Source organism: Neoarius graeffei, chromosome 18 (genome assembly GCF_027579695.1).
Source record: "Neoarius graeffei isolate fNeoGra1 chromosome 18, fNeoGra1.pri, whole genome shotgun sequence".
NCBI lineage: Eukaryota > Metazoa > Chordata > Actinopteri > Siluriformes > Ariidae > Neoarius > Neoarius graeffei.
In genome coordinates this window covers 35,617,343-35,642,907 of record NC_083586.1, presented here as the reverse complement: position 1 = coordinate 35,642,907, position 25,565 = coordinate 35,617,343, and the positions used below count along the sequence as shown (strand labels likewise).

General features: G+C 40.3%; 1 protein-coding gene across 1 annotated transcript in view; it reads right to left on the bottom strand.

Annotated features, from left to right (window-relative positions):
• Nucleotides 1–25,565, bottom strand: part of cckbra (cholecystokinin B receptor a) — a 63,588-nt gene that overhangs the window by 21,489 nt on the left and 16,534 nt on the right. The window contains exon 3 of the mRNA XM_060899501.1: nucleotides 5,321–5,582. Within this exon, the coding sequence (XP_060755484.1) occupies nucleotides 5,321–5,582 (262 nt within the window). The remainder of the gene's footprint in view (nucleotides 1–5,320; nucleotides 5,583–25,565) is intronic.

The following is a 25,565-nucleotide window of genomic DNA, read 5'->3' as shown; positions in this document are numbered from 1 at the left end:
TATTAGTAATAACGATAGTGATAGTATTAAAGATAGTAGTAGATATTTAAAATAATCAGACTAGGCTACTTACAGGGCAAAGGGCGCGTTATCACTGCTCAGCTGTTCGTTTATTAAATAAACAATGCAGTCGCGCAGTAACCACGCGCCGCTTATCAGATACAATCACAGATTCTATGGATAGAATAACCCTTCAAAAAAGTGCGACTTATAGTCCGGTGCGACGTATATATGTTTTTTTCGTCTTCATAATGCATTTTTTGGCTGATGCGACTTAAACTCCGGAGCGACGTATAGTCCGGAAAATACGGTACATTATTTGAGAGAAATATTTTTGTCCTAGAACCTTAACTTTCCTCGTTTCAGAATTATTGACCGTCATCTTTAGAGACAGCAGTGTGATTACTTTGATCAGTCCTTCTCCTCATATTGCCCACTAATTACCAATGCATTCAGCACTTAAAAGTTTATTTAACCTCTCGCTCTACTTCACACAGAAAGGCTGAGGGAGGAAGTATGGCCATGATAACACCATCAAATGCGGTTTAATTATTTTGAATCTAAGGAAACATGCATTTAGTCATTAGAACCCATTTCTGGCAAGAATATCTATTATACAGGGTTAGTCAAAATTATGTTTATGCTTAAATGGTAGAAACCAATCGGATCTGTAGTGGAAGTTCATCAATGCCGTACTGCTGCACCATCTGTAAGCAGATGTCTGACGTCACTGTTGGGGTGTCCAAAAAGCAGGGCCCATTTACGCCAGCAGCGGTCATGGCGCACCACACATTCAGGAGAATAATCCATTCGTGTTAGCATAATTTTGACTAACCCTGTATTTAAAATATAGAGAATATCTATTTAAAAGATAATTGCTGACAATGGGAGCAATGTTTTGTTTGTTTGTTTGTTTTTTTACTTTTAGCAAATAAGAGTATGTGCTCATGTGCTTAGACATATGCAAAAGAATTAGCAATTACATACAATGTCTTTAATTAATATCCATAAGGACTAATAATGACTTTTTTTTTTTTTTTTAAATTTACCGTTAATTTAAAAAATATATTTTTCAATAATATCATTGAAAATGGGGCGGCACGGTGGTGTAGTGGTTAGCGCTGTCGCCTCACAGCGAGAAGGTCCGGGTTCGAGCCCCGTGGCTGGCGAGGGCCTTTCTGTGCAGAGTTTGCATGTTCTCCCCATGTCCGCATGGGTTTCCTCCGGGTGCTCCGGTTTCCCCCACAGTCCAAAGACATGCAGGTTAGGTTAACTGGTGACTCTAAATTGACCGTAGGTGTGAATGTGAGTGTGAATGGTTGTCTGTGTCTATGTGTCAGCCCTGTGATGACCTGGCGACTTGTCCAGGGTGTACCCCGCCTTTCGCCCGTAGTCAGCTGGGATAGGCTCCAGCTTGCCTGCGACCCTGTAGAACAGGATAAAGCAGCTAGAGATAATGAGATGAGATGAGATTATTGAAAATAAAGTAAAATAATAAGAGAACATACTTTTCTTCTTCCCATGATCTTCAAGGAGTTCAGATGATATAACTTACTTTTTTAAAATATGTGGAATATTCTAAATATTTCATCGAAGTGAATCTGTTCAATAAATGATGCTGAGATACTAAAATATAAATTTTTCATAACTGTAATGGATGACTCATTGAAAAGGCAGTTTCAAGTATGAGATCCATGCATTTTCTACATCACTTACTGTATCTGTCAGGGTTGTGGAGAAAGCTGGAGCCAATCCCAGCCGACTTCAGGCAAGAGACAGGGTACATCCTGGGCAGGTTGCCAGTCTATCGCAGGGCTAAGACAGATACAAACAACCATTCACACTCACATTCATACCTAAGGGCAATTTAGAGTAGACAGTTGACCTAATCCATGTGTCTTTGCACTGTGGGAGGAAATCGGAGCACCCAGAAGAAACTCACAGAGGCACAGAAAGGACTCAGTCAATCTCGAGATTCAAACCCAGAACCTTCTTGGTGTTAGGTGACACTGCTAACCACCGCACCACAATGCAGCCTCAAGTGTGAGATGTTAAATTGAATCAGACAGTAATGCAAAAGAAATATTATTTTTGAAGCATTTTAGTGATCCATCATAAGATTTAGTGACTTGGTTATTTCAAGATAAAATACGGTAATTGTCTTGGATGGAAGTGGAAGTGATGGAAATAGGTTTTTATTAACGTTATGATGTTTATCATTGTAACAGCCTGCTTTATGGTATGCCAGAGTACAAGCTCAAGAAACTTCAACATGTCCTAAATTCAAGTGTCAGAGTTGTAGTATGACCTCAACATGGTGAAGTTGTCACCAATGTCTTGAAGAGGCTACAGTGGCTGCTAATTAATGCCCACATCAAGTATAAGTTACTTACAGTATCTTGCAAAAGTATTCATTCCCCTTTGTGTTTGTCCTGTTTTGTTGCATTACAAGAGAATTAAAATGGATTTTGGGGGGGTTAGCACCATTTGATTTACACAAAATGCCTACCACTTTAAAGGTGAAAATTGTTGTTTTGTTGTGACACAAACAATAATTAAGATGAAAAAAACAGAAATCTGGAGTGTGCATAGGTATTCACCCCCCCACAAAGTCAAGACTTTGTAGATCCACCTTTTGCTGCAATTACAGCTGCAAGTCTCTTGGGGTATGTCTCTATTAGCTTAGCACATCTAGCCACTGGGATTTTTGTCCATTCATCAAGGCAAAACTGCTCCAACTCCTTCAAGTTAGATGGGTTGCGTTGGTGTACAGCGATCTTCAAATTATGTCACAGATTCTCAATTGGACTGAGGTCTGGGCTTTGATTAGGTCATGCCAAGACATTTAAATGTTTCTCTTTAAACCACTCCAATGTAACTTTAGCAGTCTGCTTCGGGTCATTGTCCTGCTGGAACGTGAACCTTCGTCCCAGTCTGAAACCTCTGGCTGACTCAAACAGGTGTTCCTCCAGAATTGCCCTGCATTTCGTGCCATCCATATTTCCTTCAGTTCCGACCAGCTTTCCTGTCCCTGCAGATGAAAAACATCCCCACAGAATGATGCTGCCACCACCATGCTTCACTGTAGGAATGGTGTTCTCAGGGTGTTGGGTTTGTGCCAGACGTGGCATTTCCCATGATGGCTAAAAAGATCAGTTTTTTAGTCTCATTTGACCAGAGAATCTTCTTCCATGTGTTTGTGGAGTCTGCTACATGCTGTTGGGCAAACTCCAAACGTGTTTTCTTAAGCAATGGCTTTTTTTCTGACCACTCTTCCATAAAGCCCCACTCTATGGAGTGTACAGCTTAAAGTGGTCTTATGGACAGATACTCCAATCTCCGCTGTGGATCTTTGCAGCTCCTTCAGTGTTATCTTTGGTGTCTTTGTTGCATCTCTGATTAATGCCCTCCTTGCCCAGTCTGTGAGTTTTGGTGGGCGGCCTTCTCTTGTCAGGTTTGTAGTGGTGCCATGTTCTTTCCATTTTGCGATAATGGATTTAATGGTGCTCTGTGGGATATTCAAAGTTTGGGATATTTTTTTATAACCCAACCCTGATCTATACTTCTCCACAACTTTGTCTCTGACCTGTTTGGAGGCTCCTTGGTTTTCATGTTGCTTGCTTAGTAGTGTTGCAGAGTCAGGGTCCTTCCTGAACAGGCTGATTTATACAGACATCATGTGACAGATCATGTGACACTTTGATTGCACACAGGTGGATCTTAATCAGCTAATGATGTGACTTAAGTGAATTGGTTGGACCAGCTCTCACCCCCTTTTCATACGAAAGGGGGTGAATACCTATGCACACTCCAGATTTCTGTTTTTTTAATCTTAATTATTGTTTGTGTCACAATAAAAATAAAAATAAAACAATTTGCACATTTAAAGTGGTAGGCATGTTGTATAAATCAAATGGTGCTAACCCTCCAAAAATCCATTAATTCCAGCTTGTAATGCAAGAAAACAGGACAAACACCAAGGGAGATAAATACTTTTGCAAGCCACTGTATGCTGGTTTACAAATCATTGCATGGACTCGCTCTAACGTACTTAGAGAAACTGTTGCACATATATTCCAACGCTCGTGTTCTGAGGTTGAATGGGAAGGAGCTCCTGGCTGCTCCAAGGACCAACACCAAAAGTGATAGAACATCATCAGCTGGACCAAGACTGTGGAATAAGCTTCCGTTGTCTCTTCATAAAGTGGACTCGTATGAAACCTTCAGGACTGGGCTAAAGACATTACTTTTTGAACATTATTATTATTATTATTATTATTATTATTATTATTATTATTATACTAGTTTGTTTTCATAATTTTTCATACATGTAAACACTAATATACATGCTTTTATTGTTATAATTTATTATTTGTCCATATCATTATTATTTTTATTTTTAGAGCATTGAGACTGTGAAATGCTTTGATATTATTATTATTATTATTATTATTATTATTATTATTATTATTATTAATATGAAACATACACATACTGTATTTTGTTCTGAAGGACACTTTACCTATGTTTAAAATTGATTTTATCTGTACTCAGTGGAACACAAATGGCACCCCAATTGTAAAAGTACTATCGCAACTCTTGGATTTTAATATTGATTTCCAACCAGTGAATTTGGCAAAGCAAACATGATCTATGTCAAATTTCCCAAAAGCATTGTAACACAAAGATCATTGTTAAATGGTAGAGCAAGCAGCACAATGAACACTCTCTCTCCTAGTTAAGATGCTCTTAGTGTTAAGAGGCTTTTAGGAAACCTACTCCTGCTCTGTTTGAGTGGACTTGAAATAAATTTGATAAGTAATAATAAGTGACTGGACTGACTTACCATATTGTGAATATTGATTGTGATAAATAGCTACAATCTTGCAATCCAGTCTCAAAAAAGTACAATCCTTTAAGAAGAAAGCAAAGAGTAATAGAAAATTAACTCTCTTAAGGAGAAGATGGAGGTTAATAAGAGACTGGAAAGACTGGTGCTGTAGTACAGAAATAGTATTGAGTTTATAGTACAGATAATTCCCATCGAGTAAATTGGAAATATGCTTCAGCTTGGTGGAAATGCATACAGATTTCAAGGTGGAGCTTTTCATAAAAGCAAATCCAAAAAGACAAAAGTAACCCAAATGGTTGAAGTTACAGCAACAGAACTAAACTGAATAGCTGTCACTTTTTTACGCCTTGATTTACACATATGAAATCCACTATCATTATTCTTGCTCATAAGAATTCTAGTCTTGTGCAATACCTGGCTTGCTGACTCCAAATTCATTTGGATAATCATGATGCGTATTGAACTTACCACATCTGTTCCATTTGCCTTATACGCCAGTCTGGGCGGCACATGTGAGCAATGGTCTTGTTGGGTTTGGGGAAGGGCACCAACGTGCTGAAGATCGGATATGGTATCATGATGCTCACTGACAGCACCCAGGTAGCGGCAATGACTTTGTAAGCATGTGAGCGGGTCTGCCATGCCCGTGACTTCAGCGGGTTGCAGATGGCGCTGTATCTCTCGATTGCTATGGCAACCAGGCTGAAGGTGGAAATGCTGACAGAGATACCTGTGGAGAATTGTGGGAGGAAGTATGAGACATGTTAAGTAGCCTACAGGAATGGTGCTTGTAACTAAGCGACACAATCTTCAAACAAGAATCTGTGATGTGTGTGATTTAAGGCAGTGTTAGTAATTCTGCAGACCTCAAAGGCTTTATTTTTGATGAGACTGGATTTACTATCCATGGTATCACTGGGTTTTTTTCCCCCTCCCTAATTTTCTACAGTAATTATTGTTATTGTTATAGTTACGACTTTGAGAGTCATTGATGTTCAGAAGGCTATTCATAGCTTTAATTGGTTTACAGAAATAATGACATGCTTCAGTACAAGCTACTGGAATGCACTTCACCAAACAACTTTTGCATATATGAATATGTATATGCAGGTTTGCTCAGCCAGTGGTTCCATGGGGTTTTCTTGTATGAAAGCAGCAAAGATCATAAATTAAACATCAATCTGTTTTACCCAGCCTTGTATGTTGTTTTACATTTTTGCCTCTATGCTTTAATTGTGATTACAAAAAAAATTTAATCATAGTTCATTTGTGACCATTCACACTACTGTTTTAATTAAAAAAGTCACATATAAATGTTACATTACTATACGCTCACTGGCCACTTTAATAGGAACACCTGAACCTCTGCTTATTCATGTAATTATCCAATCAGCCAATCATACACTGTCAGAAATAGAATAGAATAACTTTATTTAACGAGAGTTGCATAAAATATCAAAATGTGATAAAATACATATGGCTCTCAAAATAAATGATCAAAAATATAAGTAAACAAATTGATGAAACTAAAAATGAAAAACTAAACTTACTAAATTATCAATTTCTAATAACAATAAAAACTAACCTAATAAACCTAACTTTATTGTAAGGTCTTAATCAAATCGCAGAATACAAAATATGATTTTCTCTTATTTCTCTAGGTAGAGAATTCCAGATTTTAGCTCCACTAAATAAAAATGTCTTTTGTCCGAAACTTCGGTTCACACAAGGTAACAAAAGGTGATAAGCAGCAGACCTCGTGTTCTTATCATGGACACTACTGAAATTAACTAATTTTTCAGTGAGATACTTTGGCGCCAGGCCGTTCTGAACTTTAAACATCAGTTGGCATTTAAGTCGCCATACTCGTTTGTCAAAGCGTTCAATGTTAAACCTTTGAAATAGAGGTACAGTAGGAGTCCATTTCTGTCCCCCAAGGTACAATCACTTGAGTGATTGTGCTTGCTCACTCAAGTTTGTTGATGGTGTAGTGGCTGGCTGCTTTATGTCCCGGGGTGCCCTCATGCCTGTGTTACGGTGCCTTCTGGCTCTCCCCTTTTAGTTATGCTGTCATAGTTAGTTTTGCCGGAGTCCCTGCTTGCACTCAGCGCAAAATGTATACCGTTTCTACTCATCAGGTGACAATGGGCATGCCTATGCTTTCTCTCTCTTTCTCTTCTCCCTCTTGTCTGTCCCTCTGAATTACATGTCAATCCTGAGATTGAGATGCTGGCCTCTTCTGCTCCTCGGACCTGCCTGATCCATCCTGATGCCCTATGTCTGGCTGGAGTCTCATCACATCGCTCCTGTGGAGGACGGCCCCATACAGACAGTTGAAAGTCACACCTGGAGGATGCTCTGGACACTTACAGTAATGCTTTTATGGCTGAGGACTACAGTTGACTTGCTAACTTTAGGACTGCAGTTGTCATGAACAGTTTTGCACTCAAGTTTCCATCAATGAAGAGTTATAACATCAATGAAACAGACTTCATGTTAAAACTGTTAAAGGTCCCATGGCATGAAATTTTCACTTTCTGAGGTTTTTTAACGTTAAAATGAGTTCCTCTGACCTTCTTAAGTCACCCCAGTGGCTAGAAATTTCATAATGTGTAAACCAAACTATGCCCAACATTTGAGAATGGCACGTCAAAACGGTGCGTTGATAAGCTCTTCCCTTTACTACGTCAACAAGGGAGATGATCCCCACGCCCCCCCTCTGGATTCCCACCCACTGTATGGATTGCCCCGCCCAGTTGTAGTGAGGAGACCATAGACGGAGGACACAACAACATGGCATCACCTAAGCGAGCGAAACATGGAAATTGTGCTGTACATGGATGTGACAACACAGAAAAGAGTCTGTTTTTACTGCCGACGGGAGAGCCCCTGAAGACGCAGTGGCTTAATTTTATTTACTTCAATAATACGCCGTCGAGTCTACCTAAGACGGTGTATGTTTGTCGGAAGCATTTTCCTGAGGAATGTTTCCACAACTTGGGACAGTACAGGGCAGGTTTTGCACATCAACTGTCACTGAAGCCTGGGTCCGTACCAAGCATCCCTGCCGCATCAGCAACAAACACCGAACAAGTAAGTGTATAACTGTTAAGTCATTTTGCCGTGTTTTAAAATCGGTGCCACGTTAGCCTTGCAATGGCTACATTAGCTGTGCAGCTAACCGCTTCCTGCAGTTAGCCAGGTACTCTGCGCTACAAAACCAAAAAGCATGCAGCATGCTCTGTTAAACGGAGTTTAGTCTGGAAATTGACTGTAACTTATGAGCTTATGTTTTGCTGTGTTTTAAAATTGGTGCCACGTTAGCCTTGCAATGGCTACATTAACTGTGCAGCTAACCGCTTCCTGCGGTTAGCCAGGTACTCTGCGCTACAAAACCAAAAAGCATGCAGCATGCTCTGTTATAATAGCCAATCAAAACAGTTTTTACAAAGACACCCACATTCTTTTTTTTAAGTCACTCGTTCATTTTATTTGTTTGTTTGTTCAGTAAAAACCCAAACATTTGTTGAATTTATTTTATTTCCTTGCGTCGCACCTTAATGACGTCAGCGAGCGGTATTTTTCCCTTCGCGGTTTGTTCCTTCCCTCTCGCCATAGTAAGACACCCACATCCGCTTGTTCTGACCCACTGGAGGTAGCGTCACTGTGCTGTTAGCCAATCAGAGGTAACACGTTTACATGTCATGAATATTAATGATAAGACCCGCCCCCACCCTCTACCCTTCCCCGCCTCCTGCTTCTCATTAGCAAAACGACGCACTGGGAAAAGCGCTGAAATGGGGCTTTCTCCCAGGAGGCTATATCTACATGCCGAGGGTTCATTTCGAGAAAGGCTGCGGATATAACATCCGGAAACCTCCACGAGCCCGTTTAAAGCATCAACAAACCACCATGCCATGGAACCTTTAAAAATGTTATAATCACATTGTCTGTTATCACCCAAATGAGGATGGGTTCCCTTTTGAGTCTGGTTCCTCTCGAGGTTTCTTCCTCATGTCATCTGAAGGAGTTTTTCCTTGCCACTGTCGCCACAGGCTTACTCATTGGGGATAGATTAGGGATAAAATTAGCTCATGTTTAAAGTCATTAAAATTCTGTCAAGCTGCTTTGCGACAATGTCTGTTGTTAAAAGCACTATAAAAATAAACTTGACTTGAACAATCAACACTAATGTACCCCTGAGGGCTCATTATTGGACCTCAATTGCCCCTTTTCCACCAAAGCAGTTCCAGGGCTGGTTCGGGGCCAGTGCTTAGTTTGGAACCGGGTTTTCTGTTTCCACTGACAAAGAACTGGCTCTGGGGCCAGAAAAAACGGTTCCAGGCTAGCACCAACTCTCTGCTGGGCCAGAGAAAAGAACCGCTTACGTCAGCGGGGGGCGGAGTTGTTAAGACCAACAACAATAACAAGACCGCGAAAGATCGCCATTTTTAAGCGACGAGAAGCAGCAACTGTACAAACGCGAAGTCATCCATTATTATTATTGTTGTTGTTGTTGTTGCTGCTGCTTCTTCCGCGTTGTTTTTGCTTCGATATTCGTGCCAAGGTTTATGCAAACGTAGCGACGTAACTGACGTATACAGCGACGTAATGACGTGTCTTCTCTTAGCACCGCGAGCGATGGAAAAGCAAACTGGTTCTCAGCTGGCTCGCAAGTTGAACGAGTTGTGAACCAGCACCAGCGCTGGCTCCGAACCAGCCCTGGAACTGATTTGGTGGAAAAGGGGTAAATGTAACTATTTGTACCTTTTTAGGGCCAAAAAGAGATGCATATGTTCCCAATCAGTATATAAAGTGTGCAAATAAGTACCTTAGAGGGTACTGCTCCAGTGACAAGCCATTATACCCCTAAAGGTACAGTAATGTACTTTATTTTCCAAGAGTGTATGGCAGCAGCATAATACATGTACATAAAATCATGGTCAACAGCTTCATTAAATGTTCACACCAAGCATCAGAATGAGGGAAATAAATATGATCACAGTGATTTTGACCAAGGTTTGGTTGTTGGTACCAGGTTTGGAATGGAATGGTTTGAGTAGTTCAGAAACTGATGATTTTTTTTTTTGGGGGGAGGTGTTTTTTTTTTTTACACAGACCAGTCTTTCTTCTTCAAATACAGTTCAGACCACCTTCTGGTGTATTATCGAACTGATACGTGGTGCAGTCAAGCCTTCCTTGTAGGGTAGCAGATACTGTATCTGCTACCCTAAACATCATTGTAACTATAAATGATTTTATGATTGTATCTGAGATACAATCATAAAATCATTTATAGTTACAATTAAAAACATGTTGCCTTTGATGTTTAGCGGATTTTTATGCTGTGCAACTCATTCTTGAAGGTGGTGATTGAGTTGCCTGCCAGGATATGAGCTGGTAAATTGTTCCATATGCAGATGGCATATGGAACCATCCCAAATTTGCACAGAAAGGTGTGGGTGGGGGAAAAAAACTCCTAGTGAGCAGCTGTTCTGCAGGTGGAAATACCTTGTTGAGAGAGATCAGAAGAGAATTGCCAGACTGGTTCAAATTGACAGGAAATCTATGGTAAGTAAAATAACTACTTATTCTTTTAACCGTGGGCCACAGAAAAGCATCTCAGAAGGTAAAACATGTCAAAAGTTGATGCAGAATGACTACAAGAGCACGCATAGTCTGACCAAAACTGAATAGTTGATGACTGGAAAAATATCAGGCAATGTTTTTCCAATCTTCTGCTGTCCATTTTAGTGAGCTTATGCCCATTGTAGCTTCACACGGTCTTCTGCTGTTGTAGCCCATCCACATGTTGATGCTTTTCTGCTCACCACATTTGTAAAGAGTCGTTACTTGGGCCTTCCTGGCAGCTTGAACCAGTCTATCCAATCTCCTTTGACCTTTCTCATTAACAAACCATTTCCGCTACTCACTAGACGTTTTTGTTTTTCACAGCATTCTGTGTAAACTCTAGACACCATTGTGCATGAAAATCCCAGATCAGCAGTTTCTGACAGTGTTGCTTGAAAGTTTGTGAACCCTTTAGAATGTTCTATATTTCTGCATAAGTATGATCTAAAACTTCATCAGATTTTCACACAAGTCCTAAAAGTAGATAAAGAGAACCCAGTTAAACAAATGAGACAAAAATATTATACTTGGTCATTTATTTATTGAGGAAAATGATCCAATATTACATATCTGTGAGTGGCAAAAGTATGTGAACCTTTGCTTTCAGTATCTGGTGTGACCCCCTTGTGCAGTAATAACTGCAACTAAACGTTTACAGTAACTGTTGATCAGTCCTGCACACCAGCTTGGAGGAATTTTAGCCCGTTCCTCTGTACAGAACAGCTTCAACTCTGGGATGTTGGTGGTTTTCCTCACATGAACTGCTCACTTCAGGGCCTTCCACAAGATTTCGATTAGATTAAGGTCAGGACTTTGATTTGGCCATTCCAAAACATTAACTTTATTCTTCTTTAACCATTCTTTGGTAGAACGACTTGTGTGCTTAGGGTCGTTGTCTTGCTGCATGACCCACCTTCTCTTGAGATTCAGTTCATGGACAGATGTCCTGACATTTTCCTTTAGAATTCACTGGTATAATTCAGAATTCATTGTTCCATCAATGATGGCAAGCCGTCCTGGCCCAGATGCAGCAAAACAGGCCCAAACCATGATACTACCACCACCATGTTTCACAGATGAGATAAGGTTCTTATGCTGGAATGCAGTGTTTTCCTTTCTCCAAACATAACGCTTCTCATTTAAACCAAAAAGTTCTATTTTGGTCTCATCTATCCACAAAACATTTTTCCAATAGCCTTCTGGCTTGTCTATGTGATCTTTAGCAAACTGCAGACAAGCAGCAATGTTCTTTTTGGAGAGCAGTGGCTTTCTCCTTGCAACCCTGCCATGCACACCACTGTCGTTCAGTGTTCTCCTGTTGGTGGACTCATGAATATTAACATTAGCCAATGTGAGAGAGGCCTTCAGTTGCTTAGAAGTTACCCTGGGGTCCTTTGTGACCTCGCAGACTATTACACGCCTTGCTCTTGGAGTGATCTTTGTTGGTCGACCACTCCTGGGGAGGGTAACAATGGTCTTGAATTTCCTCCATTTGTACACAATCTGTCTGACTGTGGATTGGTGGAGTCCAAACTCTTTAGAGATGGTTTTGTAACCTTTTCCAGCCTGATAAGCATCAACAACGCTTTTTCTGAGGTCCTCAGAATTCTCCTTTGTTTGTGCCATGATACACTTCCACAAACGTGTTGTGAAGATCAGACTTTGATAGATCCCTGTTCTTTAAATAAAAAAGGGTGCCTACTCACACCTGATTGTCATCCCACTGATTGAAAACACCTGACTCTAATTTCAACTTCAAATTATCTGCTAACTCTTGAGGTTCACATACTTTTGCCACTCACAGATATGTAATATTGGACCATTTTCCTCAATAAATAAATGACAATGTATAATATTTTTGTCTCATTTGTTTAACTGGGTTCTCTTTATCTACTTTTAGGACTTGTGTGAAAATCTGATGTTTTAGGTCATATTTATGCAGAAATATAGAAAATTCTTAAGGGTTCACAAACTTTCAAGCACCACTGTACTCAAACCAGCCAATCTGGCAACAAACATGTCACAATAAAAAGAACTGAAATCACATTTCCCCAATTCTAAAAGCTGATGTGAATGTTTACTTAAGCTCTTGAAATATATCTAGATGATTTTATGCCTTGTACTGCTGCAACATAGACTACGAGTTGGCCTATAGTGGTTAGCATGTCCACCTCTCGACCGGGAGATCGTGAGTTCTGCTCGCAGTCGGGTCATACCAAAGACCATTATAAAAATGGTACTTACTACCATCTGACAAGGCATGCTGCAATACAGATGTGAGTGGGGAAGTCAAACTCTCACGGTTACCAGAGGACTAGCTCCCCCATCGTAACCCTAGCTGTATAGGCAAGAGACAGGAGACTTCCTGGGAAGACCAGATTCTGGTATGAGAGGGACTTTGCTGCAACATGATTGGGTGATTGGAGAATTGCATGAATGTACAGGTGTTCCTATTAAAGTGAACGGGAGATTTTATTTGATCACTAATATTAGCATTTACCCTTAATGTTACCACTGATGGATCGCTTTGACAATAAAAAAAAAAAAAAATTACCCACTGAGTTGCTCCTAAGACAATGAGTCATAAAGTTCCTAGTTAGATCTTTAATAGATTCTCCTTCTGCTTTCTAGAGAATCATCATCTTTGCAGAAGTCCTGGAGTTTGGGACAATATACTCGTGAGAACTGAGAGTTTCTCTTTTTTTCCTTCAAATGAATAATTTAGTGTTTCTTGTAAATTATCATTGCAAAGCATTTCATTTTTTATGAATTAATTTCATTCCTGTGACATTTAAATTTGTGCAGCTTGCAATCACTTCTAAGGTGTCAGGGGGGGAAATGATCCCACACTTGTTCTAAAGCTTAAGTGCTTCCTCCGTTGAGACCAGATAATGCATGAATGAAATGAAACTTTTTATGAAGAAAGGCACTGAAGCTTGAAGAGTCTTCGAAAATGCACACTGTGCAAATCCCTTAATGGCTGGAGATGACCACAGCTAAATTCATCTCAATCGTCCTTTTGGATTCCCTGTTCACAAAGTGTGTAATCTTCACTAAAAAGGATGATGACTCACGGTGAAAGGAAAAGAGTTTTGGTGATCTAAGCTTGGAACATACCTACCTTATGACTGTCTCGTTTCTTCTCAAAAGAATTTAGAATAGGTATAAAGTGCAGTTAGTGGCAACCACAGTTAAATGGCAGAATAATGGCAGGCTACACTTAAAAGACAGTATCCCATATCTCCTAGAGGCACTGCACCTTCATTTGGTATGACTGTGATGGCCTTTTAAGTCCTTCAGGCAGACATCAACTGATATAACCTTGGAGATTAGACATAAAAATCAATAGTTGGAAGGCATTATAATGGTTCATTGACTGCTTGTGGCTGATGGAAACCATAGCCCAAAGACTGGCTTAAATAAATGTTGCAGAGGAGAGCAAAATAAACCAAGAGTAAGCAAGAAAACCCAAGCTTAGCTGTAGGATGTGACAAAATGTTCTCTCCCGCAGCACTCTTCCTCTGACTCAAGGCTGGACACATGGCACTGTAGGAGTGACCCAATGGGTGCCAACACTGTGCCAAGCTCTGAGTAGTAATAACCCTCTTTTGTACCAATCTAGGGCTAATTTCTTCAGTTGCAATCTTATAAACTGGACTCAAAACACATTCAAAGATCAGCAAGCAGCAGCTTGTTAAAATCCCCAAATTACCTTGGTTTTTGATCTGTTCTGCAGTCTCTCAGGCTATGGGAGAAATTGAAACAATTTATAATCGTGCATGTATTATTGGTGTTCAATGGTCTGTGCCTTCACATTAACGTACATGAATCGCATTTAGGTCATGCTCTGTTTTATTGACGCATCCAAATAAAGGCATAATGGTTGATGTGCTTTATGGGCCAATTATTTTTGTTGCACTTAATAAAGGCTTCAAGACAGCTTCCACTAATGTCTCATTTATCAGTGTTATTTCTGCTTGCTCTCCTACATAATTTCACATCTAGTTCAACTTAGTTCATAAAGTCCATTAAATCATTCTCCTCCTTCCAAGGATGTGTGGATGCTGTGTTTCCCAGGAAACTATAATAATAATAATAATTAAAGCCGCAAGCGGCCTCGACAGGCCCTCGCGCCAGCGGCCAAGGGGGGCGGGGGCATGCGTCCCCGCGAAATACCTTCCACAGCTTCTTCGGCAAGAGACATTACTCCCACAATGGCAACAAAGCACAGAATTGGACACATGGCAACAATAGGGTCTCGCACTGTACGGTGCTCGGGGCCTAATAATAATAATCCTTCAAAAACAATAGGGTCTCGCACTGAACGGTGATCGGGCCCTAATAATAATAATAATAATAACTAGAAACTATATGCCAAGCAGGCACCTTAATGTGAGAGGCAAAAATCACAACACGTTAGGGGGCGCTATAGAGGCCCTGAGGCCCTCCTGGATCTGGGCTTCTGGTTGTCAGTAGCGGTGGCAGTCTAAGAAAAAGGAGCCAAATGTCATGCGTTGTCGACCATGGCAAGCGCCCCAATAAGGGTCTTGTAAAGAGTTTGTTTGCCAAGTTTGACAAATCAGAAGCTGCAATATCATTTCTGCCATAACCAGCACCCCCAGGGGCGAAAGTGCACAAAATTTGGCGTACATGTCAGGTGAGCTATGAAGAGTTTGCGTATGAAGTTTGATGACAATTGAGTAAATAGAAGATGAGATATAGATGTTTGAAGAATAAATTTTTTGGTTTTTCCCATGTCAGTAGGTGGCGCTATGCTGTACATGAGCGATTATGAGTTGGAGAAATAAGTGTCTACAACAGCAACGCACTATCACAAGGTAGTGGTGTGAAGGAAAAGCATAATGGAATTATTTACCAAAAACCCGTGTTGGAGCAATTGCGTCGGCCAAAAACAGCGCCCCCCATGGACGAAAATTCCCAAAATGTGGTAGATATGGCATGGGAGGTAGGAAGAGGGTGGCCGTGAAGTTTGACCAAATTTGAGGAAAGATTGGATCTTTTGCCCAAAAATAGCGCCCCCAGTGGCGAAATATCACAGAAATTGGGTAACATGTCAGAAGCCCAATGAGTGATTTGCGTGTGAAGTATGAGCAGTTTTGAGCAATTAGATTTGTTATGAATTTTTAAGCATGTAAAATTTTGCATTGAAAATTGATTGATGTATAACTTCTGAACGGTTTATGCTACGTGAAACGTATTTAGTAACTTTTGTCAGCCATGTCTGTAGATGATGTGTATCAATTTTGGTGACATTCCTATGAACGGTCGAGGAGGAGTTGCGCCGTCTTCGTGGCCATGCATTGCGCACAAAAGTGAAATTACCTCACTTCCTGTTGGGCGTGGCTAATGCATTGGCATTACATTTTTGTCCGGCTTAGTGAGATACATATGCGTACCAAATGGCATGCCACTACTACAAACTACATGGCAACCAGGCACCTTAATGCGGGAGGCCAAAATCACAACGAGTTAGGGGGCGCTATAGAGGCCCTGAGGCCCGCCTGGATCTGGGCTTCTGGTTCTCAGTAGCGGTGGCAGTCAAAGAAAAAGGAGCCAAATTTCGTGCGTTGTCGACCATGGCAAGCGCCCCAATAAGGGTCTTGTAAAGAGTTTGCTTGCCAAGTTTGACAAATCAGAAGCTGCAATATCATTTCTGCCATAACCAGCACCCCCAGGGGCGAAAGTGCACAAAATTTGGCGTACATGTCAGGTGAGCTATGAAGAGTTTGCGTATGAAGTTTGATGACAATTGAGTAAATAGAAGATGAGATATAGATTTTTGAAGAATAAATCTTGTGGTTTTTCCCATGTCAGTAGGTGGCGCTATGCTGAACATGAGCGATTATGAGTTGGAAAAATAAGTGTCTACAACAGCAACGCACCATCACAAGGTAGTGGTGTGAAGGAAAAGCATTATGGAATTATTTACCAAAAACCCGTTTTGGAGCAATTGCGTCGGCCAAAAACAGCGCCCCCCATGGACGAAAATTCCCAAAATGTGGTATACATGACATGGGAGGTAGGAAGAGGGTGGCCGTGAAGTTTGACCAAATTTGAGGAAAGATTGTATTTTTTGCCCAAAAATAGCGCCCCCAGTGGCGAAACATCACAGAAATTGGGTAACATGTCAGAAGCCCAGTGAGTGATTTGTGTGTGAAGTATGAGCAGTTTTGTGCAAGTAGAAGATTTGTTATGAATTTTTAAGCATGTAAAATGTTGCATTGAAAATTGATTGACGTATAACTTCTGAACGGTTTATCCAACGTGAAACGTATTTAGTAACTTTTGTCAGCCATGTCTGTAGATGATGTGTATCAATTTTGGTGACATTCCTATGAACGGTCTAGGAGGAGTTGCGCCGTCTTCGTTGCCATGCATTTTGCACAAAAGTGAAATTACCTCACTTCCTGTTGGGCGTGGCTAATGCATTGGCATTGCATTTTTGTCCGGCTTAGTGAGATACATATGCGTACCAAATTGCATGCCACTACTACAAACTACATGGCAACCAGGCACCTTAATGCGGGAGGCCAAAATCACAACGACTTTGGGGGCGCTATAGAGGCCCTGAGCCCTGGCCAAGTTTGGGCTTTTGGTTCTGAGTAGCGGTGGCAATTCTCGGAACTGGTGCCAAATTGTAACTTTTGTCAGCCATGTCTGTAGATGATGTGTATCAATTTTGGTGACATTCCTATGAACGGTCTAGGAGGAGTTGCGCCGTCTTCGTTGCCATGCATTTTGCACAAAAGTGAAATTACCTCACTTCCTGTTGGGCGTGGCTAATGCATTGGCATTGCATTTTTGTCCGGCTTAGTGAGATACATATGCGTACCAAATTGCATGCCACTACTACAAACTACATGGCAACCAGGCACCTTAATGCGGGAGGCCAAAATCACAACGACTTTGGGGGCGCTATAGAGGCCCTGAGCCCCGGCCAAGTTTGGGCTTTTGGTTCTGAGTAGCGGTGGCAATTCTCGGAACTGGTGCCAAATTTCATGCGTTTTCGCCCATGGCAAGCGCCCCGAAAATGGCCCAACAGCGGAGAAAAATAAAGAAGAAGAAGAAGAAGAAGACGGAAGAATAATAATAGTGAACTCTTACAAGAACAATAGGGCCTTCGCCCATAGGGCTCGGGCCCTAATAATAGTAGGAATAATAACCCTGCATTCAAATTGATCTTTATATTGTAAATGAATTGATAATTAAGCCCAGAGGTCTGACATTCCATGAGGTATGCATTAGTGATTCAAATTCAGCCCTCATCAAAAAGTTCTCTTTAATGACTAGAGGCAGAGAACTATAAGGTATGCCTAGTGTGAGTACTTAATTCTGAATTAGTGTTTCATGATCATATTCAGTGTTGAGGAAATATTGCTATGGGAACCTTTTTGTTAGGCCTGGGTGTAATTTGCTGCCGACAGAATAAAGCTATATTTTCACTCCATACCAAACAAAGAAGTGTATGACAACCCATCATACATTATTAGTTTCTCAGCCCACAAAACATACTCATGCAGAGAAAATAGTATAGTCCACAACACCTGAAATAGTAACAGTTGCTAGCTCATAGAAAACAGTGTAAGAGGGATCAAAATCCCAACAGCATGCAATGAAGACAAGGCTTACTAGTATAACTCTATGATTATATGCAATGGAAATTATCTTACAAATGAGATTACCAATGGTCTCGTTACAGATTTCCAAATCTAGAATTTAGTGGTATGAAATAAAAAATAATCGCCGTCATCGTTATCATCATCAGGTCATTGTTATCATCATCAGGTCATCGTCATCAGGTTATTGTCGTCATCATCATCAGGTCATCGTCATCATCAGGTCATTATCATCATCATGAGGTCATCATCATCAGGGGGCGTATTACAGAAAAAATCCTAACCGCTCGTCCTAACTTAAGATAGGAACTCAGATAGGAAAAATCCTAACTTCCTATTACAGAAACAATTCCTAAGTTGCTGGCCGTTTCCTATCTTATCTTTGGCCTCCTATCATATCTTAAGTTAGGAAATCCTAACTGTTCTGTCAGAGTGATTTTTTCGATTGGTCGTGTCTGTTTCTGCCACTTCGAATGTGCACGAGATAATTACTTTGTAACGACCTAAACCGTTATAGGTGAAAAGACCTAGAAACCTTTTGGTCTCCAATGGCCTGAACATTGATGGCGTGGTATCCCTTATGGCATACATATGCTGGCTCAGTTGGACCGCTTGGGGCTTTGATAGGGAATAAAGACCCATCAACAAGCCCAATTACCCCTGGCATCCCACTCTGCCTTAAAAACTCCTCCTTAATCCGCTGCAGCTCTTCTCCACGTGGAAACTGTATGTAGTTAGGTGCGAGACTGCAGATGGCCTTCCATGAGATTCCTTGAAATACATGGCTGTGACATCGAAGACAGGCTTGCAACCTCAGTCTGGAAGTCACCCTTGGCAAAAAAACGCAGAGCATTTGTTACCTGCATCACCACAGGCAAGGCTCCATGTCTCCTTGTGGGTCTTTCCAGGGCTGGACGCAACTCCTCCACCAAATTCAAAATTAAATGTCTTGGCAGGCGATAAAAAGACATCAAAACATGATCCGAAAAATTCAACATGTCATTATGTGGTCTCAGTAGCCTTTCAACCATTAAATTTCTTTTCTCTTCATCCTCATACAGACCTTCTAGCAGTGCTGCTGTGATTTTTTTTTCAGTTACTGGCAGTTGAAAATTTGAATTTTAGGACAGAGTGTATGGCCTTGTAACTTAGGCATCCTTACTTAAGATATTCCTAACTTAGGATGGTTCTGTAATGGCTAAATTCCTATCTTAAGATAAGATAGGATTTCTTCCTAAGTTAAGTTAGGAACCCTCCTTCTGTAATACCAAAACTCCTAAATGCCTTCCTAACTTAAGATAAGATAGGATTTTACACTTAGGAAGTTTCTGTAATGTGGCCCCTGGTCATCATCTCATCAGGTCATTGTCATCATCAGGTAATCATCATCAGGTCATCGTCATCATCATCAGGTATTCGTCATCAAGTCATCATCATCATCATCATCAGGTCATCATCATCTTCATCAGGGGGCGTATTACAGAAAAAATCCTAACCACTCGTCCTAACTTAAGATAGGAACTCAAAGATAGGAAAAATCCTAACTTCCTATTACAGAAACAATTCCTAAGTTGCTGGCCGTTTCCTATCTTATCTTTGGCCTCCTATCATATCTTAAGTTAGGAAACCCTAACTGTTCTGTCAGAGTGATTTTTTCGATTGGTCATGTCTGTTTCTGCCACTTCGAATGTGCACGAGATAATTACTTTGTAACGACCTAAACCGTTATAGGTGAAAAGACCTAGAAACCTTTTGGTCTCCAATGGCCTGAACATTGATGGCGTGGTATCCCTTATGGCATACATATGCTGGCTCAGTTGGACCGCTTGGGGCTTTGATAGGGAATAAAGACCCATCAACAAGCCCAATTACCCCTGGCATCCCACTCTGCCTTAAAAACTCCTCCTTAATCCGCTGCAGCTCTTCTCCACGTGGAAACTGTATGTAGTTAGGTGCGAGACTGCAGATGGCCTTCCATGAGATTCCTTGAAATACATGGCTGTGACATCGAAGACAGGCTTGCAACCTCAGTCTGGAAGTCACCCTTGGCAAAAAAACGCAGAGCATTTGTTACCTGCATCACCACAGGCAAGGCTCCATGTCTCCTTGTGGGTCTTCCAGGGCTGGACGCAACTCCTCCACCAAATTCAAAATTAAATGTCTTGGCAGGCGATAAAAAGACATCAAAACATGATCCGAAAAATTCAACATGTCATTATGTGGTCTCAGTAGCCTTTCAACCATTAAATTTCTTTTCTCTTCATCCTCATACAGACCTTCTAGCAGTGCTGCTGTGATTTTTTTTCAGTTACTGGCAGTTGAAAATTTGAATTTTAGGACAGAGTGTATGGCCTTGTAACTTAGGCATCCTTACTTAAGATATTCCTAACTTAGGATGGTTCTGTAATGGCTAAATTCCTATCTTAAGATAAGATAGGATTTCTTCCTAAGTTAAGTTAGGAACCCTCCTTCTGTAATACCAAAACTCCTAAATGCCTTCCTAACTTAAGATAAGATAGGATTTTACACTTAGGAAGTTTCTGTAATGTGGCCCCTGGTCATCATCTCATCAGGTCATTGTCATCATCAGGTAATCATCATCAGGTCATCGTCATCATCATCAGGTATTCGTCATCAAGTCATCATCATCATCATCATCAGGTCATCATCATCTTCATCAGGGGGCGTATTACAGAAAAAATCCTAACCACTCGTCCTAACTTAAGATAGGAACTCAAAGATAGGAAAAATCCTAACTTCCTATTACAGAAACAATTCCTAAGTTGCTGGCCGTTTCCTATCTTATCTTTGGCCTCCTATCATATCTTAAGTTAGGAAACCCTAACTGTTCTGTCAGAGTGATTTTTTCGATTGGTCGTGTCTGTTTCTGCCACTTCGAATGTGCACGAGATAATTACTTTGTAACGACCTAAACCGTTATAGGTGAAAAGACCTAGAAAGTCTTCAGAAAAGCTGACAAAAATGACAGAAAAGAAGCGGAGGGCATTTAATTTTGCGCATGACGAGCTGGAGGCTTTAGTTGTGGCGGTGGACGAGAGGAAGTCAACCTTGTTTGGGAATTTTCGGCGAGTTTAACATCCCAAGTAAAGGAAAAAAAAGTGGCAGGAGGTTGCTGAAATAGTGTCAGCGGTCAGGAGTGTACTCCTCCACCAAATTCAAAATTAAATGTCTTGGCAGGTGATAAAAAGACATCAAAACACGATCCGAAAAATTCAACATGTCATTATGTGGTCTCAGTAGCCTTTCAACCATTAAATTTCTTGTCTCTTCATCCTCATACAGACCTACTAGCAGTGCTGCTGCCATTTTTTCAGTTACTGACAGTTGAAAATTTGAATTTTAGGACAGAGTGTATGGCCTTGTAACTTTGGCATCCTTACTTAAGATATTCCTAACTTAGGATGGTTCTGTAATGGCTAAATTCCTATCTTAAGATAAGATAGGATTTCTTCTTAAGTTAAGTTAGGAAACCTCCTTCTGTAATACCCAAACTCCTAAATGCCATCCTAACTTAAGATAAGATAGGATTTTACACTTAGGAAGTTTCTGTAATGTGGCCCCAGGTCATTGTAATCATCATCAGGTAATCATCATCAGGTCATCATCATCATCATCATCATCATCAGGCCATCGTCATCATCATCAGGCCATCGTCATCATCATCAGGTCATCGTCATCATCATCAGGTCATCATCATCATCAGGTCATCATCATCATCATCAGGTCATCATCATCAGGTCATCGTCATCTTCATCAGGTCATCATCATCTTCATCAGGTCATTGTCGTCATCATCAGGTCATCGTCATCAGGTCATTGTCATGGTTTAGTATCAGAGATAAACTTGGAGTGAAGGTCAGGTACAATAATTTCATGGAAAGGTAAATGGCATAATAATAGCACTAATGGTGATGGTTTAAAGCTAGACGGCCTTTTGATTTCATAAAATCGGTGAAATTTAGTTCCCTCTGAAATTTAGTCATTGTAATATGTTTATTTCTGTAATGTCTCAAAAAAACAGGCCATTCTGTGGCTGGGAAGTTATTTAATTTGAGAGGATTCCCTAGCAAATAATGTGCATGAAATCACTCGCTTCACGCAGTCAAGCAAACAGAGGAAGTCCGTGTGCACATGCGCATGTTTACCTTTGACCGTACACTGACAATTACATCATTCTTTTGCTAAACAAACAGCTGATCACACCGAGGTGCTCGCTGACTGCCGATATTTATTAGTTTGGTCCTGCATTTCTTTTCCTTTGCAACATAACGTCTTTTCTTCTCGCTTTTGGTTACTGTAGTTGGTCATTCACATTTCATTCGCACACTCATGTCCTCCATTTTTCTCTCCTGTTTCAAATTTGTATCCCACAATGTCTTGCGCAAACAGGGAAAGCCCACCACGTGATGCATGAGATAGTATCTTGAATTGGGTCATGGTGAAGCAGGAAAAAATAGCAGAGAATTTAGGGCCATATGGCCCTAAATTCATTAATTGTTCTTTTTTTTAACTAATAAAATTGGATGTCTGTGATTTGAATTCAGGAGCTTTTGGTCCACTAAACAAAAATCTATTTATTTATTTATTTATTTATTTATTTATTTTGAGGATAACCCCTTGAGATGTGGGTAATTGGGTGTCAGGGAAAATTCTTTTTATGACCTACACTTGAAAAATCTGAAAGGCGGTCTAGCTTTAAATACATTTATGGAATTATATGTCTTTGCCAAAAAAGAATTGGAGATATTTTGGATATTAATTTGATGGCAAAGCTGTTAAACAAGGAAGACTGACAACTGAAGGTCTTGCCAATTATTTGTACTTAGTTAAATTAGGACCTCAGTGAAGAAACATATAAAATATTATCTAAATCCCAATTTAATCCCTGTTTATTATCATATTAGTGAAATCTGAGGCAAGTCTATTTACTCACAAGAATCAATTTAGCTGCATGCTAATAACAGCGTATTTTGTAATATTAATAAACAGATTTTATCGCTCATATTCTGCTGCACAATCTCTCATCCAAGAAGCCTGGATTATATTTACACAAAACAGCTCCAGGTGACCCCACAAGCTTCAAACTATCCAGAATTCAAAAGTCTGGATTCTTATCAACACCTTATCCCAAAACCATATTAGCCAAAATCTCCTTCTTATTTATAAAGCCCTCGATAATTTCACTTCATTTGAGTTTCTCCATTACTACCAAACACTCCAGACTCTTAGATTTTCTTCTTCTGTCTTGCTCATTGTCCATCTATCTAACATTTGTTGTCTCAGCTATCAAGCTTTTTTGTGACACCTTCACTCACATATTTATATTTATTTTGCAGACTAGTGTGACTTACAATTAAGACAGGATATAATTGTGCAGAATATAATTCTTCTCAAGAGCCCAACAGTGGCAGCTGGGATGAAGTGCTGGGGTTTGAACTCACAACCTTCTGGTGAGTAGCTCAAAGCCCTAACAACTTATCCTCCACTGCTCCACCATATCTTGGCCTTTCATTACTTGGGTTTTCCCAACATTTTTTTGCCTTTGCTATCAAATACTTTAATTTTCCTAATGTTGTCTCTTCAGTGAAAGTACTTTGTCTACTTTGTCAGCATGGCCTCACAGTGGAAAATTTATTCAACTCAATTTGTATAAACAGTTTGAAAGGTTAAAGTAGAGTTAGGGTCGGGGTTACAGTCTGTGCCTTTTCTCACAACTCTTACAGTACTTCAACTTTAGACTTTACAAAGCAGAAAACAAATATATACTGTATTATTAGCAGCGGTAGTAGTAATATTATTATAATGCTTTAACCTGTAAATATGTCTTTCCTGGTATAACTGGAATAATGTTCAAAAAGGGATGCTGATTTTCCCCTTAAAATGAGTCTTTCAAATAAAGATTTATTTTTACAGCAAAACCCAATTTGTGCTTATATATATACACCCACACCGGTGTGTGTGTGTGTGTGTGTGTGTGTGTGTGTGTGTGTGTGTGTGTAATAAATAAATATATATATATATATATATATATATATATATATATATATATATATATATACACACACACACACACACACACACACACACACACACTGGTTAAAAAAATTGTACACACCCCATTAAAATGATAGGTTTTTTTTAATGTAAAAAAATGAGACCACGATAAATAATTTCAAAACTTTTCCCACCTTTAATGTGACCTATAACCTGTACAATTCAATTGAAAAACAAACAAATCTGTTGGGGGAAAAACATAAAAAATAAAAAATGTACAATAAGCTGGTCGCATAAGTGTGCACACCCTTAAACTAATATTTTGTTGAAGCACCTTTTGATTTAATTACAGCATTCAGTCTTTTTGGGTCGGAGTCTATCAGCCTGCCACATCTAGACTTGGCAATATTTGCCCATTCTTTCTTGCAAAAGCGCTCCAAATCTGTCAGATTGCGAGGGCATCTCTTGTGCACAGCCCTCTTCAGGTCACCCCACAGATTTTCAATTGGATTTAGGTCTGGGCTCTGGCTGGGCCATTCCAAAACTTTTTTGGAGTCACTGTTATGCTGAAAGATGAAATTCCTCATCTTTAGCTTTCTAGCAGATGCCTGAAGATTTTGGGCCAAAATTGACTGGTATTTAGAACTGTTCATAATTCCCTCCACCTTGACTAAAGCCGCTGTTCCAGCTGAAGAAAAATAACCTCAAAACATGATGCTGCCACCACCATGCTTCACCGTGGGTATGGGGTTCTTTTGGTGATGCGCAGTGTTGTTTTTGCGCCAAACATACCTTTTGAAATTGTGGCCAAAAAGTTCAACCTTGCTTTCGTCAGACCATAACACATTTTCCCACATGCTTTTGGGAGAGTTTGTATTTTTTTTGCAAAATTTAGCTGGGCCTGGATGTTTTTCTTTGACCCTACTTCATAGTCCAGACATATGTAGAATATGGGAGATTGTTGTCACATGTAGTACACAACCAGTACTTGCCAGAAATTCCTGCAGCTCCTTCAGTGTTGCTGTAGGCCTCTCGGCAGCCTCCCTGACCAGATTTCGTCTTGTCTTTTCATCAATTTTGGAGGGACGTCCAGTTCTCGCTAATGTCACTGTTGTCCCATATTTTCTCCACTTCTTGGTGACGGTCTTCACTGTGCTCCATGGTATATCTAATGCTGTGGAAATGTTTTTGTCCCCTTCTCCTGACTGATACCTTTCAACAATGAGCTCCCTTTGACGCTTTGTAAGCTCTCTGTGAACGCTGGCTTTTGCTGGAGGATGCAACTGAGTAAATGTCTGAACTTAATTTGGGGTTAATCAGAGTCATTTTAATTGATGGCAGGTGTGAACCCCAAAAGACTGAATGCTGTAATTAAATCAAAAGGTGCTTCAACAAAGTATTAGTTTAAGGGTGTGCACACTTATGCAACCA